At 33.6% G+C, this 20,266-nt stretch overlaps 2 protein-coding genes across 4 annotated transcripts; both read right to left on the bottom strand.

The window, feature by feature from the left end:
* Positions 1 to 2,423: 2,423 nt before the first annotated feature.
* LOC133673424 (uncharacterized protein At4g37920) lies at positions 2,424 to 6,899 on the bottom strand. Of its 3 annotated transcripts, none has more exons than XM_062094216.1 (7): positions 6,626 to 6,899; positions 6,425 to 6,522; positions 5,704 to 5,869; positions 4,643 to 4,887; positions 3,861 to 4,048; positions 3,557 to 3,771; positions 2,424 to 2,864 (listed from the first exon to the last, which is right to left on the bottom strand). In XM_062094216.1, exons 1-6 carry the CDS (start codon positions 6,813 to 6,815, stop codon positions 3,561 to 3,563), a joined length of 1,098 nt encoding a protein of 365 aa, XP_061950200.1. In that variant the 5' UTR covers positions 6,816 to 6,899; the 3' UTR covers positions 2,424 to 2,864; positions 3,557 to 3,560. The 3 variants fall into 3 exon arrangements, with proteins under 3 accessions (XP_061950200.1, XP_061950199.1, XP_061950198.1); XM_062094215.1 differs by having other exon boundaries at positions 2,424 to 2,770; positions 6,242 to 6,522; XM_062094214.1 differs by having other exon boundaries at positions 6,242 to 6,522.
* Positions 6,900 to 11,751: 4,852 nt separating this feature from the next.
* Positions 11,752 to 18,934, bottom strand: LOC133672473 (probable protein arginine N-methyltransferase 6). The gene is made up of 13 exons (XM_062092903.1): positions 18,647 to 18,934; positions 18,044 to 18,109; positions 17,684 to 17,752; positions 17,149 to 17,184; positions 16,398 to 16,463; positions 15,200 to 15,268; positions 14,944 to 15,021; positions 14,666 to 14,744; positions 14,473 to 14,567; positions 13,483 to 13,567; positions 13,028 to 13,233; positions 12,244 to 12,362; positions 11,752 to 12,120 (listed from the first exon to the last, which is right to left on the bottom strand). Exons 1-13 carry the CDS (start codon positions 18,851 to 18,853, stop codon positions 12,078 to 12,080), a joined length of 1,218 nt encoding a protein of 405 aa, XP_061948887.1. The 5' UTR covers positions 18,854 to 18,934; the 3' UTR covers positions 11,752 to 12,077.
* Between the last annotated feature and the right edge of the window lie 1,332 nt (positions 18,935 to 20,266).

A 20,266-nucleotide genomic window follows, 5' to 3' on the forward strand; every position in this document is an offset into this window, starting at 1 on the left:
TTTTTTAAAATAGCAATTTTAAAAAATAATAATCAAAATCACTATCACAACTATTATTAATAAGTAATATTATCATTATCACTATTATTATTATCATTATTTTTACTACAATTGTTGTTGTTGTTGTCACCATAATTATTACTAACATTGTTATTATTAGTAATAATATCAGCATTCTCATTAATATTATTATTATCTTAACGATCATTGTTATAATCATTATCATTATTACTATTATTATTGTTGTTGTTGTTGATATTGTTATTGTCATTATTACTATCATCACAATTATTATTAATATTTTTACATCACTATTTTTCTTTTTCTTCTCTCCCATATTATTATTATTATTATTATTATTATTAGTAGCAGCAGCAGCAGCAGTAGTATTATCATCACCACAACCACAACCACTATAATAATTACTATTATTATTATCATCACTAATTTTACTATTGTTGTTGTTGTTGTTGTTGTTATCACTATTATCATTAATAATATTATTATTATCATCATTATTATTAATTTAATTATTATCGTTGTTGCCATCAATAATATTATTATTTTAATTTTAATTTTAATTTTTATAACCATCATCATCATCATCATTATCACCACCACACTTATTAGTATTTTTATTAGCATCATCATTATTATTAATATTACCATGATCATTATTGTAATTATTATTGTTACTACTATTATGTTGTTGTTATTATTATGGAAAAAAAATAAAAATCATAAACTTGATTTGAAGGATATAATTCAAAACTATGAAAACTTAGACAAAATGACCAAGAAAAACAATAAGAAATCAAGAGAAAAAAGACCAAATTGAAATTATTATTATCATTGAAAAAAAAAATCATAAACTTGTCTTGAAAGATAAAATTGAAAAACATAAAAACTTCAACAAAAGATCAAAAGAAAAAAAAATAAAAAATAAAAAGTAAAAGGACAAAATCAAAATACCTTATATATATGAATTAAAAAACAAGGATTAAATTGAAAAGAAATAAAACTTCAACAAAAGAGAAATGACTAAAAAACAATAATCAAAACTAAAAGGTTTGAACTTAAAAAAAAAAATAGCAACAAGGACTATAGTGTATTTACCGAAGTAGGAGAAAGAAATGAAGGAAGAAAAAAAAAAAGATCACCGATGATATTATACCAGCCACACTTAGAGTACATGGCAGAAGAGATTTTTTATTATTATTAGAAACTACTAATGTATGGCAGTTTCAAAATGCTGGCGCTTGCTCAGCACGCGTCAATAACTTTTCAATTAAAAAATAATTATTTTTAAGGGAAATTATGTTACTGTCCTTAACCAAACTGACAATGAACAACAAAATCTATGATAAAAGGACTCAAATACCCTTGACTATAATGATCTAAATACCCATCAGCCTTAGGTGGTTCATCTTTATATGCAAATAAGACTTTGAATGGACAATCCCCTCTCTCTTTAAATTCAGTCTTCATGTTGAGGAAAATAAAGTCAAATTGATCTGAATACATGAGCTGCTCTCGAGGATACTAATTTTTTTGCTTTTAGAAGTATTATATTTTTAACAAAATATTGAATTGACATAGATACTCCGAACAAATCGGCAATGATTAATGCACTTCATGAAAGTATCAAAATAATCCTAGTCTAAAGATATGCAATTTTTTACGGGAATGATAAAATAGCGGCAGTGTATAGTAAAATTCGAGAGGGGCTATATATTAAATCAATTTAGTTGTTTGATAATGCGAGGGCAATAAATTAATGGAAAAAAATATACATGACCAAAAATGTTAACAATAGATAAGAAGAAACATAATGCGCAGACATTTCATTTTATTTTTAATTTGATATGTATATATTTATTACAATAGCTACAGATTAAAGGGGGAAAAGCATAAATATAATATAATGTAAATATTATAAAGATAAATATGATTACAAAATAATATTAAATATAAAACCCCGTAAAACAATTTCTATCCAAATCAATGAAACTTTTGTGAATCTATAAAACTAAACATAAACTTTTATTTCAAAATAAATTGGTGTTAAATTTTGGGTTTCTATACTAGGGTTTTGAGCATGTTTTGTGTTCTAAAAAAATTTTATTTTTATTTTTAAATAATTTTTTATATATTTTTAGATTGATTTTTTATGTGTTTTCATATCGTTTTAATATGCTGATATAAAAAATAATTTTAAAAAATTAAAAAAATTTCATTTTGATGTATTTTTATAAAAATACTTTTAACTGTTATTATTACTACTATCTCAGATAGTTTTGATGAGATTACTATATATAAATTTTTTTTACTATTACTACAATCTCAGATATAGTTTTGATGAGATTTCTGTATATAAAATTTTCTATAAGAGTATTTTGATGATTATCCCTTTAAACTAGATATTTTTCAGGGGAAAAACCCCGTTAAATAACTTGTTTAGAAGCCAATTTGTATCATTTACATAAAAAGAAAAAAACAACCATCCTCAACATCCCTAAAATCACAACAGATCTTTAGCTGAAAATGTCAGCTAACTTCTACGAAATCTAAAAGCAAACGACAACAATTTCAATCAACATGGCAATAAAACTTTGAAGACGGAAATACACGTTAATACCATGTTAAAAAAATAAAAATGATACAAGTTTTCTTTCTTTCTTTCTTCCCGCCATTCTCTTCATCTCCATAGATATGACCACCTTGGACAAGCACCTCGAAGCTCTATTTCTTGTTCGTTTCCGATTTGTCCCTGTAAGGAATCCAAACTACATGGTCTCAATCACGCTTCTCAATCTTTACACAGCGACGAGAATTGTCATTTCCACAATTCTTGTGATCTTGCCCTGCATTTGTATTCGAGAAGCAATCATGTGATGAAGCTAGAGTGAAATCTGCATTGATATTGCAGAGTAATCTTCACTCTAGAAAGTATCCAAGTCAATTTCTTTTATAGGATACTAGTTATTTGTAAAATGCGACACCCCCTTTAACTTCTGGTCCTAGCATAGATAGTTCTTAAAATAAATAATTCAAGGCCAATAGTCCCTGAAATAAAAGTGGGAATCTTGATCGTATCCTTTCATAACTAAACATGGGTTTCTGTCCAATTATTGTCACTCAAAACATATCAGAAGCTTGTGTGTGTAGTGATATTCCTCTAATTCTTGTGGTGGACACATGACAAACATTTATTGGAACAACGTTGGTCATAATTAACCATCGACAAAAGATTTGAAAATCCTTTTTTTTTCGCCAAAATAAATGTACTTAACATTTTAATTAAACAAATTTATCAAAAGGAAACAGGTCGTCAGTCCCCCAAAAGAGAAGAATAACACGGTCAAGTCATATAATCGTCTCCCAATGCAGGGAGCTACACAAAAAGTCTCTTCTCAGTTCTCCCAGCAGCTCCAGTACAGAACAGAAGAAGAAAAGTAGCCTCACAATTTGCAGCTCGAGGCTTCATCTTGGAAGCTATAAATCTGTCACAATGTAGAAAGACTATGCTAGAGGTGTTGATAAAACTGGACTGTACCTCACTAGTCCTCTGATTTAGTGTCCCCTTCTGGTTGCGTCTGAAATGTTGTCTTTTCCAAGTATTCTTCTTCAATGGTTTCTTTTAGAATGAACAGCCTTTGTATAATTACGGGCTGAGACATCTGCTTGGCTTCCTTAATGTCAGTGTCCTCCTTATTGAGATGGTATGCATCGAGCATTATCTTAATCCATTTGTGCAGCTCCTTGGGAGTCCTACACAGCAACAAAGAGGTGTTAAAGGATGTTATACACTAAACCAATACCTGAATCTCTTGAATCACAAGAGAATATGAAGCTCTTACGTGTATAAAGCATAAGGATCCTTGGCTTCATGGTCATCACCCGGAGAGAATGCTATTGCCAATGCTGAGAACCGCTCTTCAGGATCTGCGATGTTCAGCAAGTGCTTGAGGAGCTTTATTTCTTTTGGGGCAATGCTCCTAAGACTGCTCTTCATGGCTTTGTATAAACTATACATTATATCTTTGACCTGAAATCAGAGTCTATGGCATTAAGCTGACAGTGGCTAGTGTAGCACAGGAAACTCATGAATGTAATGGAAAGAATGCTGTAAAGATTCAAGAGAAGTCATGGAAATGCAGCACTCTTATTCCGTGTCATTTAATGCTTCAATAGTTCTAGACTACACATAATAATCCATGATAGTTAGCATGCCTGCATAACACTCAGTGGAGGCCACAAAAGGAGGAAATATTGTTTGAAGATACTGAAATTGCAAACAGAATTAACCCTGTAGGGTTGGCTATTGGTTACGGCTTGCTTGGGTTGTGTGGATTAGGCACACGTGTTAGGTTTGCTTCCCACCACTGCCAGGTGCAAACAATTCCTTTTTTATATCATGTCAGTGGACTTTGGTCCATGATTTACCAGGTACATGTGGATAGACCAGTTTGCATGTATCCAGAGTATTAGTCAAGCCAAATTGCTCAGATACCTTCATCATCAAATAAAAAATACAAACATGAATTGATTAGTTCAGTTTCTTATCCATCTTCTTCTGGAAATATACAATTCTAAGTAGTTACGCAAAAGATCCTCAATACAAGGTTCACACAGATTTTACCTCATTTTTCACACTAGTGGATTCTTTTGCTGCCGCCCAAGCACTATTTATTAATAGGATCAAGGAAGAGTCAAGTTCCTTTGCCTTGGCTAGGCTTTTAATCTTTTCACATGCTGCATCCACTGAAGAAGAGTTAAGGATATCATCAAATTTGGCTTGGGCAGCATCTAATGTCTCCAAACTCTCCAATGCATTATCAAAAGCACTGACAGCAGACATGCATTTAGCCACTAGCCTAGCTACTCCTGTTCAAACCACCAGACAATCACGTTAGATGATTGACTTCAAGCAAGAAACACGAGCTCATTATTCTTCCGCTAAACTAATCATAGCCCTCAAACGAAGTTTGGTAGGCATTTACTCATGATTTCCACTCTGGTTCACATATTATAAGCCCATTATTATGCTTGTCAAGGTGCTATAACCTTTACCTTTTGTACCAAATGTTCTATCATTCTATGTACTCTTTACTTTGGAACATCCGTAATTCTTAGTTATTTGGTTTTGTATCTCTGAACAACTCCAGGATATGTCATTTCATTAATTAATCCATTCTCTCAATTCATGAAAAAAAAAATTATATTAGAAAACATAAAAAAAAAAAATAAAAGCTTGATGCAATCACTTTATTTTTTAATCATTCTCACAGCAACAGGACAAGTAAGGTGGTCAGATTGGAATTATTCTGAATGACTTGAGTATAATAGAGTCATATAGATTGGAAAGGAAAAGAAACGACAAGGCGGATATAGTTCAGATTATTTTGGTTACTATTCTAACTCGTTGCATTAATTTGAGATTACATTCAAAACAAATTCAAGCTAGGCCTCATTCTCTGGTAAATAACTACGGTCTCTGTTTACTCTAAAAACATATAGGCTAACAACAGCATCCTCAAAATGACCAACATTTCAGTATTTATGTGCATATATAAGAGTTCTGTTAGCATATGATCAAACAATCCTAGCAAAAAAGGGATTCTCACGAACCATGCAATTTAGTGTAAAAAAATGTGCACAATCCATCAAAATAATACACATCCCAAGTGCTCTCGTAATTACCATCACGGTCCTCCAAGCTGTCACAAGTTTCTGAAAGAAGAGCAAGGTAACGAAAGAAGTCCCCAGTAAAATCCTTGCGCCGTTTTGCAACAATTGCATTGAGGTCAGTTGGGTTATCTTGAATCTCCTTGAGAAGTTTATCATGTTTTTCCATATCTTCATCAATCTGCAATGTTTATTCCTTAGTACACCACAATCCAAAGAGTCTCTAAACCCAAAGGAGTACATAATATATACATTTATCCAACTCTTAACCTTTTATACACTCATTTAAAAGAAATCAGATAGAAACAGAAGCAAAACCAGATTTCCCAATTGCATATTTCTCTTTTTAAGACACAAAAACAAAAAAATCTTCTTTTCCCCCTAAAATTCAGAATATTTTATTATCAAAACACACCACGTAGGAAACAACAATCCTGGGAAACAAATCAAGAACAACATAAATAATAACACATATCAATTTCCTTTGTTTTACTAAATTTTTCCAAGTAACAGGAAGAAGAGGTGAAAAATGATAGATGCATCATTATTTTACCTTGTTAACTTTAGAGGCAAGTGAAATTAACCTTTGCTTCATAGTTGGATCAGTCTCTCTATCTGCTCTTGTTTTGCACCTAGTGTAGAAACTTTCCTTGTACTTATTCCACTCTTCCCTAAACACCAAATACTTTCTCCATTCCTTAACTCTAGGCTTCTCATTCAAAAACACATCAATTACCTTATCACAAAATTGGGTCATACTGTACCCTTCTGCAACTTCCACTTCCACTTCCACAGGCACTTCAGCATTTGCTATGCTACTATTTGCTTTAAAACCTGACACAAAAGTTAAATAAGAAATATTAAAAATCTAAAGCCAAGTTAAGATTTTGAAAGGGCATTTCTTCTCGAAATGACAACTAAAGACATGGGTACTTACTGGTTTTAAAGATTTGAGTGGCTGCTGTTTTATGTCTGTGGGGTGACACTGAAAGGGGGGTTTTGAGAGTTGTGGAGGGTAGTTTTTCATCATTTAAAGAGGAGAAGAAGATGTTGGTGGTTTTGAATAGAGCGGGTTTGGTTATGGAAGATGATAAGTTCAATTTCATGAAGCTGCAACAATTCTCCATGGCTGGCTTTGAGTTTGAGCAGGGTGGAGAGAAGCCACGACTTGGAATTTTTTTCTCCGCAAGTGGATAATATTAATTGATATTTTTTGTGATAAGGTGAAAATATTTAATTTGGCAAAAATATTCTCGTTTTTTTAAAACTAATTCCCACCTTTTTTTTCTTCAAAAAATCATTCTTAGTTTCCTATATTTTAGGTTTTTTTTTCTTTGTTGGAGCTATATTTTTTCTTTGTTTTTTTGCTATCAAAACCCATATTGTATAAAACTTTTAATTTTGAATGATTTGGTGGTTCTATTTGATTCCTATAAAGAAGAGCCTAATTAAGAAAAAAAATCTTAACAAAAAATTATAGAAATACTTGATGATTAAATACTTTCAAGACGGTGTAATTAATATTCACCTTGTTCATGGTTAATTATGAGATCCTTTTATTAGTAATTTAGAAGATGGATCGTGTTCTTGCCAATTAAAAATAGATTTCAGTAATTAAAACGAACCTGTAAAACCTTACTTTATTATTAAATATTAGAATTCTAAAAATGTTTAGATATAAATTAATAAGAAATATAAAGTATTAAAATTAAAAAAAATAATTAAATTACATCAAAATTTATGGATTCTAATTAATATTTTTTAAATTATTATTTTCTGCTATTGTTGTAAAACCTTACTTTATTAATTATTTACATTATGAATTCATAAAAAATAGTTCTTGCATTGTTTTTTACTCCACCGAACCGGAGAAATAGTGATGATATTAAAAAATAATCTATACAATTTTTATTTGTTTATGAATGTATTTATGATTTATATTTATGTCACATGTAATATAATTGAAAAGAACTATTAAAATAACAAGGGTTCGTAATAATAATATAATGTGTGAGTCAAGATTTGTCGGTAATAATTATTCTTAAGAGTTATATATTTATCCTAACTAATCTGAAAGATAATTCAACTGCCCATAAATCATAATGTTTACTTTAAGTCCACTTAAGAATATTTTATATGGTTTAAAAATTAAACTTATTTAATTTAATTGTCAAGAATCAAAACATGTTTATTTGATAAATATATATTCAATTTTTTTATTTAATAAATATAAGTTCGAAGTATAAAGGGGTGCTTTTAAAAAGGTATGAAAAAGAGGTTTAACCTTGGTGAACGTGTAATTTAGACCGAGCATAAATAAATTATTTATCAGTGTGAGAATTTCCCTTTCAATAAATAAAGGCTATTCGTCTTCTTTTCACTATAAATGGCTACTAGTTCAGATGGTGTAGACAAGAGGGAGTAAATAATGGAGGAGGAAGAGATTGTGATGGTAGATGACATTGATGCGAACCAATGGATACCTCCAACATGGTGTTTAGTTGCAAGGCTGGCTAGGGACCGTCCTTTCAATGCTCAAGCATTTACGTACGAACACAATCAAGAATGCATGTGTGGCGCCCGCCCTGGAGAAGCATATCAGTTGGAGAAGAATCTCTTTATCAAACCCAGCCTGCAACCTAAACACACCCTACTCAAACTACCGCATGCTAAAAAGTAAAAACCCTGAGAAAAAAAAGAGTCTTGTTTACTCTTCTAAAACTTGTAAGCGTCAACAGAGAACTGAAGGAAAATAGACAGATGGTGAGGGAGTTTTAACATGGGGGTGGTATTGGTGGGGCGAGTTTTAGTATGGAGAAGCGTAAGGGTGAGTTGGTAGAGATAGCAGTGATGGGGATGGAGCCTTTCCGATGGAGAAACTAATGAGAGATGATATAATTATAACTGAAGTTGATTCATTCTAGTGGAAGAGAGGCGAAGGCTGTGGCACAGCCCCGCCTAGAGCTATGGTTCCGAACTGCGAGGGCCTGGTAACCTTCAAGCTTCAAGCAGTTAACAGATTACACGAGTTTATCCAGCTTGAAGCTCCCAGTCTAGTTTTCCTGATGGAAACAGGACTTTAAAAAAAAATCATGAATTTCAGAAGGTTAATGAACGTATGGGGTTCAAAAGTTGCTGTAGATTGTGAGAGGGAAGGCAATAGGAGAAATGATGGGTTGGCTTTACTATCTGTACACTACATTGATACTGAGGTCTACCGTGATTCATTGTCAGAGCACAAGTGGAGGTTTGCAAGAGTGTCTGGCTGACCAGAGATCAGAAAAGGAGAGGACTTGGAAGTCATTACGAGATTTGAAGCCTTAGAATGATGGTGTTGTATTGGTGAATTTAATGAAGTTCTTTACTCCCATGCGAAGCAGGGTGGTTTGCCAAGAGATTTTGCACTCATGTAAACATTCAATCAAGCTTTGAATGATTGTAGTCTTCAAGATATTGGTTTCTTTGGGAACCAATATACATGGATAAATAATCAGATGTGTTGTGAATTTCCAATGGAGGAATTTGTTTCCTGGTGCTTCTCTTACACACCTTCCTCGTTTTGTTTCAGAACATTGTCTTATTCATTTGAACCTAAAAATTATTGGCTCTAATGAAAATGGCAGGAAGCGCCCTTTTCTTTTTGAGGCGACGTGGCTGCGTGACCCAGCTTGTTCATAAACAATTCAGAGAGTATGGTTGAATCTGTCTTTGGATTCGCAGAATTTTTCCTTTGCTAATAGAATAGAAGCGTGTGGGAATGAACTGCAATAGTGGAGTTGGAAATACATTTGGCCATATGGCCAGGGCTCTGAAGGAGTACAGGAAAGAACTTGATAGGCTACAGTATTTGCCTCCCTCGGATGAGACTTTTAAAGCAGTGACAGATCTGTAAGAAGAGATAGATGGATTACTTAAAAAGGAGGAAATTATGTGGGCACAACGGTCTGGGTCTTCATGGAAGAAGGAAGGAGACAAGAACACACCTTACTTTTATGGAAAGGCATCTTAACGGATTGTGGTGGGGTCTGAGATTTGTGATTATGTTTTGAGTATTCTTAATAATGGAGAGGATCCTACTGCTATTAACTATGCTCATATTTGTTTGGTTCCAAAGGTTAATAACCAAGAATCACGCACTCAATTTCGACCAAGTAGCTTAAGTAACCTAGTTTTTAAACTGGTTGCTAAGATGATAGCTAATAGATTGAAATTAATTTTGCCGAAGATAATTCATGAAACTCAAAGCGCTTTTGTTCCTAGTCGGTTGATCACTGATAATGCTTTGATAGAGTTTGAGTCTTTTCACAGAATGAGAAGGAGGAGAGGCCGTCAAGGATTTATGAGTCTGAAACTGGACATGTGTAAAGCATATGACAAGGTTGAATGGTCTTTTCTGCGGGGTATTATATTGAAGATGGGGTTCAATCACAATTGGGTCGATCTAGTAATGCGGTGTGTGACCACGGCTTCATACTCTATTCTGATTAATGGAATTCCAGGGGAGAATCTTAATCCTGAGAGAGGACTGAAGAAGGGGGCCCCGCTTTCTACATACCTCTTCCTACTACGTGCAGAATATGAGGATCATGAGAGAAAGATCTGCTTGACGGCTTGGGACATAATATGCAGAAACAAGTTAGGAGGAGGTTTGGGTTTTAGAAAGTTGATGTTGTTTCAATAAAGCTCTTTTATCCAAACAGGGTTGGAGGCTGCATAAGTTTCCTGATTCTTTGTTGGCAAGAATTCTTAAAGCAAGGTATTTTCCTCTGTCAAATTTTTGGCATGTTGGTTAGGGCTATAATCCTAGTTATACATGGCGTAGTGTAGTGGAGAGCCGTGAGCTTTTGGAGCATGGAACCAGGTGGATGGCGGGGGGTAGAACGAGGATAAAAATCTGGAAAGACAAGTGGCTACTGCGACATCATGGTGTTCGAGTGTGGTCTCCAATAATGAATCCTGATGCAAATGCTACTGCACATCAGCTAAAGGATACAGATACTCGCTCATGGAATGTTGGACTCCTCAATTCCACTCTCTACCCCTTTGAAGTGGAACAGATCACAGACATTCCTATTAGTTGGAAGCTTCCTGAGGATAAGTTGATATGGCATTATTCTAGGGATGGAAAATGGTGTCAAGAGTGGATACCAGGCGTGTACTTCCAGTGACCAGATGGAGAACGCAGAAAAGGACTGGTGGAAGACCTTTTAGAAACTCAGTATTCCTCCGAAGGTTATAAATTGTGTGGCGTGCTTATAAAGAAGCCCTACCTGCAAGATTAAACCTTGCTAAACGAGTGCAGATTGATGATGTATCCTATGTCAGATGTGGCTGCGAGGATAATATACATGTGCTCAAGGATTGTGGTTGGACAAGAAGCATTTTGTTTTTGTCCCCTGTATCTCCACGTTGTGATGATATGCAAGTTTCCTCCTTTTAGGTCATGGGTAATAGGTCCGCAGAGGTCAGTTGATAAGGATATATTAGAGCAATTCTGTGTTAATCGTATGGGCTTTGTGGAGGTCTAGAAATGAAGTATTTTTCAACAATGTGGTAGGAGACTCCCATCTCCCCATCCCTAAATTTCCTTCTTGATTATCAGATGGAAAACTATAAACAGCCATCTAGTTCGATTATGGTGACTCATGGTATTCATATTCTCAAGACAGCTCCTGCAGCAGGGAAAGTCAAAATCAACACAGATGCTGCTATCAAGAAGGAAGGTGTGGGGTTTGGTGTCATAGTGCGAAAGGAACAAGGGATGGTCATGCTATCTGTGAACGTTGAATCCTCTATGCATGCCATGTTAAAAGTGAAGCCAATATGACATTACTGTTAAGAAAATAATACATTATTTAACAGCTTAAGGTGTTGCCGGCTCAGCCTGTATGTTTTCCTAATTGCACCTCCAAACCCTAGTCTATTTGTTTTTCATGTTTTTAGCTCGGAATAATGCTGTGAAGGTAGTTGTATTGGATGTTGTTTGCATTTGTACGTGGTGTGGTACTTGCGGGAGCTCTGTGAGACATTTAGCTCGGAAAAATTGCATGTGCGAACGTAAAATGGGTAAAAATACAACAATGACATTGCCTGCTCTTCTTACACAGCCCGCATCCCAAGAACAGTCTTAAATGAATTTTTGTCAATCAGCTCACCTATATTTGTGTTTACAGTAAGTTTCATCTCCATGTCCTGAAGGTAGAAATTCTTAAAAATTCATGAATCTGCATAGTCAATTGAGGAGCTCCCTTTGAAGAAGAAAGTCTGCTGCTAGGTTTTGCAGACGAGAGCTTTAAGTTGTGCCACGCACTAACTCGGAAGGCTTGGAATTATCTTACCCAGGAATGAACTATTGGGACTCATCAAACCTGTAAACACTCTTAAGAAAATCACCTCATCACAGACTCCTTTACAAAGGACCGCCCACCAGAACTGTATGAACAATGATCAAAGCAAATGATCAATAGGCAGAAATATATAAATAGATGTGATCTGATTCTACTTTGATGACGGAAGAGGAGATGAATCTATTAGCTTAAATGACTGCTGACTCACGAGTATCGTAGGTTAATATTCATGAATCGACGGTTTTCTTTGCTTTGTGTTAGTGTTGCTGAGCCTTCAATGAGTTGATCTTGCTCCACATCTATTGGGTCGTAGAAGTATATCAAAGTCTGGAAAAGGAGAAAAAACAAAAAATCAGCCAAAAAGCTCACCAGGACACGTACAGATGCAACATGAAAGAAAACTTTTTGAAAAAAAAATCGACCTCTCATGATTTTTTCAACAATCCTCCTGAAATTGTGATCATATTTACCTCTTTTAAATTTTGTAACTTAATGAATATGAAAACACCACTTCAGTTAATAAAACTTCAATAACACTTAATTCCACTGAAGATAGCTACTTTTAGTAATCACAAGGATAATATCATATTAGTGCACATTTCTTTTACTTTTTTCACCAAATATACATACAGGATACTGTTTTTGAACTGAACAAGGGTTATGTTCATTGATCACTGGAAAGTTCTTAACTGCCCAACATATGCCTCCCATGCAAATTCTCCATGTCAAAAAGAAAGATTCAGCAGATTCTATACCAATCAGTTTCTGTGTACATTTGCACATGAATTCAGCCATAAATAGTGATTCCAAAACAAATTTCTGGTAAACAACACCGACCAAGGTAACCGCTGGAATTAATTTTAAGGTCATAATAATCTACACGGGTGTTATTATGCTGGTGTAGCAGTTGGAAATGTTTGCTTCTGCTTATGGGGCCAACCAAACAAAAGCAGATAATGCACATTAATGACAAGGACATGAATACACAATACCTGTTGCCAATGTGTTGGAGGGTCCTCGGGTGCAGTGGATAGCACAAGTGCCTCATTTGGATTTGTCCTTTTCTTCCTCTGACTACCATCCATTGGAGAATTGTTTGATGGTGCAGTTGGTAAGACTGGTGCTCGAGGATTGATCGGAGAAGCTGCAGGCCCACCAAATTCAACGTCGAACCAAAACGCAAACCCATGAAATGGAGCTAGAATAACATTCAAACCACACTTCTAGTAATCAGCAAAACAGAAAAGAATGGAAACAGAATTTTTAGACTGGAAAAACAAGATGATATATAGGCATTTGAGAAGGTATATGAATGTTTTTTATTCAGCATGCTAGATTTCGATAGCTTAAACTTTGAAGTGGATGATTGATTAACACAAAACCAGAGCAGGATAGTTCCGTGTTCAAAGAAAAGGATTTTAAAATTAATAAAAGAAAGGGAGCATACCTCTCATCATTGACCTGAATTTGTATGTCGTTGTGACAGATTCTAGTTCATCAATTGTAATCGTATAGCAATCCACATGCTTAACCTGTAACCGACACTAAATCTCAAATCTCTGAATGGAGTAGCTTTCACAAGAGTGTGCATGCATCCAAACAAGATATAAGAATGCTGCTCAATATACAATCAGAGCAGCTATAGCAAAAGAATCTCAAAATCCATTCACACAGACATCTCAGACCAATAGGGGCACACGAGGATTTGTATCAGATAACAAGGTCCATATATTAATATAAGCATTATTCATTGAATAAAATAAGGCATGTAGTGGACCAATAAACTTCATAACCAATGAAATAAAACAAATCCATTGAGATTGCTCGTCACATTATTCATATAGAGCAACAAAACCAATTATCATGATATTTTAGTCTCTTTATCCTCCTTCCAAATACACAACATAGCAAATGTGTGAAAGTATGAATATAGGCCTCAAATTTTCTCAGAGGAGCACCTCATGAATTTTACAGCCCTTGCAAAGCATGTTCAACAGAAGGGCAATGTTTATGCAAGCATGCTCTCTGTGGAAATAAAAATAATTCCAAATGAAAAGAAATATCATTAGGACCATATGTTCATCAGTCATCACCTCTTAAAATTTCTTTCATCCAAGCATTAGATTTAAAGGGACATCAAATCTAAAACTTTCAACAAAATTTGAGCCACTGTAGGTTTTGCAGATTCTATCTCTCACATGAGCGCAGCGTGCAGACATGCTCAGTCACTCACCCACTTCCGAACATGCTACCAAATGGACACACGTGTTCAATTGGAGTGCATCATGAAGAAGTAGGCAGCTTGAGCATTTACATGTCACAAATGCGGTTAACAAGCCACATATCGAGAGGAAGTTTTCTTCTTCTTCTTTTTAATGATGTACAATAAGTCATTAAAAGGCTTACAAAGAAGTTAACTGTAAGTGAGGAGACTCACCACATGTGGCCATGTCAATACATTTTCACCTGATATTGTTTCCACAGACGGCTCTTCAAATGCACACTGTTTTGCTAAGGGCAACATGGCAGACACTGCAACCAAAAACAGACACTAAGTTTCCAAATACCATCCCAAGTTCTCATCCAGACATGTAGCTTCTTAAAGAATTTCATATGAACATAATACTCACTATCGATTCCATAAACATTTCGCCAAAACTCAATGCTTTCACGGTATCTGTCTGGATGTGTGACAGGTGCCATGTACAACTGCAGGCAGTATTCAGAAGAAATCAGCATTACAAAACACATGAGTACTTGATTGACAAGTAAGAAACTGTAGATTTCCCAAGTGCGATTCTGCTGAACATTTAACCTAGTTACATAATGTAAATGGAACCAGAAAAGACTAATAAATCCACATAATACTGTGCTATAAGACAACTTGCCAAGCAGGAAGAAAATTTACAGTTGCATTTGAAGGAAGAATAAGGCCTCCATGCTTTAGCCAGCGATCTCTGGCAGTGATGACACTTCCCAGCATGCTCTACAAATTAAGAGAAAAAGAAGTCCTCAAGATGGTAAACATTGTATGTAATTAGGCAACGTGGGACAGTACATCTGCCTACAAAAGGTTAGATGCCATAATGTCATGTCCATACTGAATGCATTGGATCTGGATTTGCTGATTACAAACATATAAAATGCAAAATTTTAACAGTCACCTCATACAAAAGCATGTAGCCCATCCATTCTGAAATTATTACATCAACCTCCTCATCAATTTCAACATCCTGCAGAAATCATTACTACAGTGAAGTGACCAGCAGATAGGAAGCAGATAAGTTAATGCAAGAGGAAATAACACAATTCAGCCAGCACTCTGGTTCTCTCCCTCAAATTTACATGAAACTTACCCTATCAGACTTTGAAGGGTTCAATTGACATGTATAGACATATCTGCATGAGGCTACCTTTTGTTAATTAACAAACTTGTGCACTCAACCAGTGGCCCAGTTTTTCAAGCCAATAAACAAAGAAGAGGACATGAAAGTTCAACCCCCATGCAAACTATGTGACATAGAGGTGCAGCCAGACCTCCACTGCAAAAGTCATGCAAGAAGACAGACAAAGGTTGGCCCATTTCCTTTGGGGCCATTTGTATTTGCGGGCCAACCGCGCTTCTCAAAAATTTTGATTTTTTTCTTCAAATTATTTTTTTTTTAATGTTTTTGGATCATTTTGATGTGCTGATATCAAAAATAAATTTTAAAAAATGAAAAAAAAGATTACTTTGATGCATTTCCAAGCAAAATAACACTTGAAAAGCAACCACTACCATAATGTTAAACACTACCTTTGCCTTTCACAGCACAGCAGAAATCAGGCTGTGAACCTTATATTCCCCAAACCACGATAACCTTAGTGCACTCTATCTGCCAATTCACAAGTTGTGCAAATGACCTGTACGTGCCCCAGATAGCCATAGCCAACAAATTTTCTCTATCTCATCACCAGCAACTATGCTACATCATTCACTGGAACAGGCATTCCCAAAACAGAAAAAATGACAGTAACACTCCAACATTTTCCGATCAATATCATGACTGCCTATCTACAGAATTAACATGAATGATGATTGCTGAAATAGGGTTGAAAGCAAGTGGTGATAGTCTGGTAAAAAGGTATGTTTTGTGCTGGGAGATAAGTTTGATTCCAATTGTCAATAATCAATGTTTGCATTTTCTGTACAGAAAAAACAGCAACTGATATATTCTGTACAAATGCTTGCTATTTTATAAACAATCAAACTAAGCAAATAAATATACACAACTCTTTTGCATGATAATTTAAGACTACAGATCCTTTGGGAACCCATTTCAGAGCACAGACATCATGTTAGCTATTTATACAGAAGCCTACCTCAACTCGTCCGTGTAATACAATGACCTTGTCTGATAAATTGTTCGCCTTCACAACTTCATTTGCCTGTTTAAAGAAAAGGAAAATCAATTCAAAACTGCATCTTAACTTAGTTCTTATACATTTAAGAATCTTATAAGAATTAATAAAATCAATACAAAATGCATACCATGCAAACCCTACAAGATTTCATATGATTAATAGCCATCACAAATATTTACCAACGACCAAAATGTGGAACACCTAACCATATCCCACTCAGGAAAAAGGTCACATGAGAAATGATTGTAAGAAATATAAGACATAAACTATGATTCCACATTCTCTAAGATAAGCAAATCCTGAATAATAATTTGCAAATTTTGTCTTATAATTATCAACAGCTAGCAATTTCAGATGCAAGCTGGGGACAAGATATTTTGCAGTCATTACATTTTTCTGTGCATCAATTATGCTTGGCAGATAATTTAAAGGTTGTTGAGAAGTTATGCTGATTTTACAATACTAACTTGTATATTATGCACACCACTGATCATGTAATGTGATAATATGAATTTTCCATTTTGACAATTGAACACCATTAGACACATCAACATCCTTTTCTCTCCTAATAAGAATGAACATCTATTACGTCCTTCTTTTATTGAAAAAGAATGTTCAAACTCATCACAAGCCACATGGAAAGTAGCAACCAAATAGCTAAATAACAGACTGAAAATGTAATACAAAAAGATGAGCACAAACACAGTACCTGCACAGCAATATCACTTGCATCAACTGCATATACCTGGTGAAACAATATCTTTCAAATGTAAGACACATGTAGATTGAAACTCATGCAAGCACAGTGGTAAAATTGTGCCTAGGCGTAAACCATCTTAATTGAATATTGAACATAAGGAGAGAATCAAAGTATTTTCTCTAAAAACACAATAAAATGCACAAAACCACTTTTCTGGAGACAATTTAACATGGTGCAGAATGTCAGAAGGAATCAATTGATAATGATCACTTCATGAATTCAGAACAGAAATATAAAAGTTCTAAGATGGAGCAACGTAATAAACATTATATCAACATTGAAATATTAGCATTTTCCGTGCACCACTTGAAATGACCATTTAGTATGAGAGTTCAATAGTTCGATTCGTCTATATCACAGACAATGCTTATGAGACAATACTATGCAACAATGAGGGCAAGTGATGATTATATGTGCAATTCATTAATTCAGTTCCAAAATTACTAGAAACTTCATGTAAAAGAATCACTCCGATGTATCTTACCCGTTTTGCACCAGCCTGAGCACAAAAAATAGAAAGAATTCCAGTGCCACAACCAACATCCACGACAACCTGAACATGCATTCAAATCGAGCAATCAGGACACGTACTGCATAAAATATTCCTAAAATTTCCTTACCACTATGCAGAATATTGATACTCGACATATTTATTCTAAGTTTTTTTTATCCAATTCTACGACATGATATATTTCATGGTCTTACTGCATATGAAATCATACGTGTTGTATAAGCTCTATGCCAAAGTGCCAAGCAGACACCAAGCTTCCTCCAACATAGTTTTACATCAAGAAGATAACAATATTATAGATTAACAACAGAATACTGATCACAATGGCATTACCTTGCCTTCAATCAAACTCTGATGGTGAAAGATTGCATCCCTATAAGAGTTTGTCCGCACATGATCCTACATAGATAGAATAAAGATTTAGATATTTTTATATCATTCAATAAAAAACACTCTGATTACAAAATGAAAAACCACAAATGAACCAAACTCCTAACTTCCAAGGACAAAAGATTTTGCAATTAACAATTTCAACTTAAGCATTCCAAAAATGATCAAACACACAAAAAACTACTAAGTGAAAACCCAAAAAAGCCTATCAAAATCTTTCAAGAAAACAAAGCATAAACCCCATTTCACATTCAAGAAACAGAATTTCAACACTAACAAGACAAAGAAACATTTCAAACAACCTTAAACTCCAAAAACCTTCACTTACGCATCAAACAAAACAGCCACAGCACTAACAAGACAAAGAAACATTTCAAACAACCTTAAACTCCAAAAGCCTTCACTTACACATCAAACAAAACAGCCACAACAGAACCTAAAACCCTAAAGCCTTGTTAAAAAAACCATAACAATCTACAAGAAAAACGAAAACCCAGATTATGAAAGTAAGTACATTTTAATAAGGATGACATCATTTTCACTTACCTTAATCATCTCTTCATGGATACCAACATGAGCATAAGAGTTAAAGTAAGCCTTGTCAAACTCGGTACAAGGAGTGACCTTTTGTTCCTCACCATATCCATCACGTGACTTGGCGCGTACTCTTCTAACTCGTTCTCTTTGACTCATCCCGAGTTGCTGCTTGTTGTCTTGGTGGTATCCGTTACTGTCACCTGAACTTGAGTACATTCTTGCCGCAAGTGAGAGTGTGTGAGAGACAGAGAGAGAGAGACAGAGAGGACCAACGGTGGCGTTTTATGGATGACCCGAGAAGGATGCGGGTCAGGAGTTTGGGTCTAGAAAATGGTGTTTAATAAAAATGTGGGCTTTGCTTATTTTGATAGAAGAGGCCTTGTTAAATTGAGAGGCCTTTTGAACTTAATTTTTTATTTTTATATAAACTTTAAAAAAATATTGCCAATATATACGTATAAAAAATATAAAGAGAATTGAGAATATTTTATGGTAATTCCAAACCCAAGCAGGCATTAAAATTTTTTATTATTTTTTATAAAAAAAATATTTAAACTATCTTTAAAATATCATAAATATAAATTTTAATTAATTTTTTATAATTATTTTATTTTTTCTATAAAAAAATAATTTTTATATATATTTTTTATAAAAAAAATAAATTACCCTTAAAGTATCCTAAACATAAATTCTAATCAATTTTTTTAAAAAATAATTTTTGTGAACATATGTTTTTTATAAATTTATCATATTTTTTATAAAAAAATATTAAAATTACCCTTGAAGTATCCTGAATAATTTTTTTATATAAATTTGCTATATTTTTTATAAAACAAATATTTAAACTACTTTTAAAATATTAAACTACTATCATAAACAAATTCTAATTAATTTTTGTATAATTTTATTTTCTATAAAAAAACATTAAAAATATCCTAAATAATTTTTTTATAAACATTTTCTATTTTTTATATATATAAAAATAAACTACCTTGAAGTATCATAAATTAAAATGCTAATTATATATATATATATAATTTTTTATATAAAAAACATTAAAACTACCATTGAAGTATCCTAAATATTTTTTTATAAATATTTTGTGTTTTTTATTAAAAAAAATATATAAACTACTCTTAAAGTATTCTAAACATAAATGTTAATTAATTTTTTATATATATATTTTTTATTTTTATAAAAAAAATTAAACCATAAAGTATCATAATTAGAAATTTTAATTATTTTTTTATAAATTATTATTTTTAAAAAAATAAATTTGGCAGTTATGCCAGACCCAAAATTCTTGGGTCAGGTGGCCTTGCCTTAACCCAAGCTACAACAAATTTTAAAATATATATATATATATATATATATATATATATATGTATGGTGCATGCACAATATTTTTTTCAACGTGTTATAAAAGTAGTATTAAAGGCTAAATAAAATTTAAATCAAACGTTACTTTAATAATAAAACTGCAAGACCTTATGCATACGAGTTCTAAACAAAACTTATATTAAAGTAACAGCACGAACATTTCTTATTAATCAATATGAATATAAGTTATACATATTGTAAAGAATAGAGGTGTTCATGGTTCGGTTTTAACCCAAAAATTCAATCAAA

This window comes from Populus nigra, chromosome 14, assembly GCF_951802175.1.
Source record: "Populus nigra chromosome 14, ddPopNigr1.1, whole genome shotgun sequence".
NCBI classification, from domain to species: domain Eukaryota; kingdom Viridiplantae; phylum Streptophyta; class Magnoliopsida; order Malpighiales; family Salicaceae; genus Populus; species Populus nigra.

Excerpts from the sequence above, each read along its gene's own strand:
- LOC133673424 (XM_062094215.1), bottom strand. The coding sequence starts at position 6,815 with ATGGAGAATTGTTGCAGCTTCATGAAATTGAACTTATCATCTTCCATA. Across the intron at positions 6,523-6,625 it reads CACTCAAATCTTTAAAACCA|GTTTTAAAGCAAATAGTAGC; the intron begins GTAAGTACCCAT and ends CTTTTGTGTCAG. Across the intron at positions 4,049-4,642 it reads CCACTAGTGTGAAAAATGAG|GTCAAAGATATAATGTATAG; the intron begins GTAAAATCTGTG and ends CTCTGATTTCAG.
- LOC133672473 (XM_062092903.1), bottom strand. The coding sequence starts at position 18,853 with ATGTACTCAAGTTCAGGTGACAGTAACGGATACCACCAAGACAACAAG. Across the intron at positions 18,110-18,646 it reads TCCATGAAGAGATGATTAAG|GATCATGTGCGGACAAACTC; the intron begins GTAAGTGAAAAT and ends CTATCTATGTAG. Across the intron at positions 14,745-14,943 it reads TTCTTCCTTCAAATGCAACT|TTGTACATGGCACCTGTCAC; the intron begins GTAAATTTTCTT and ends TACTGCCTGCAG.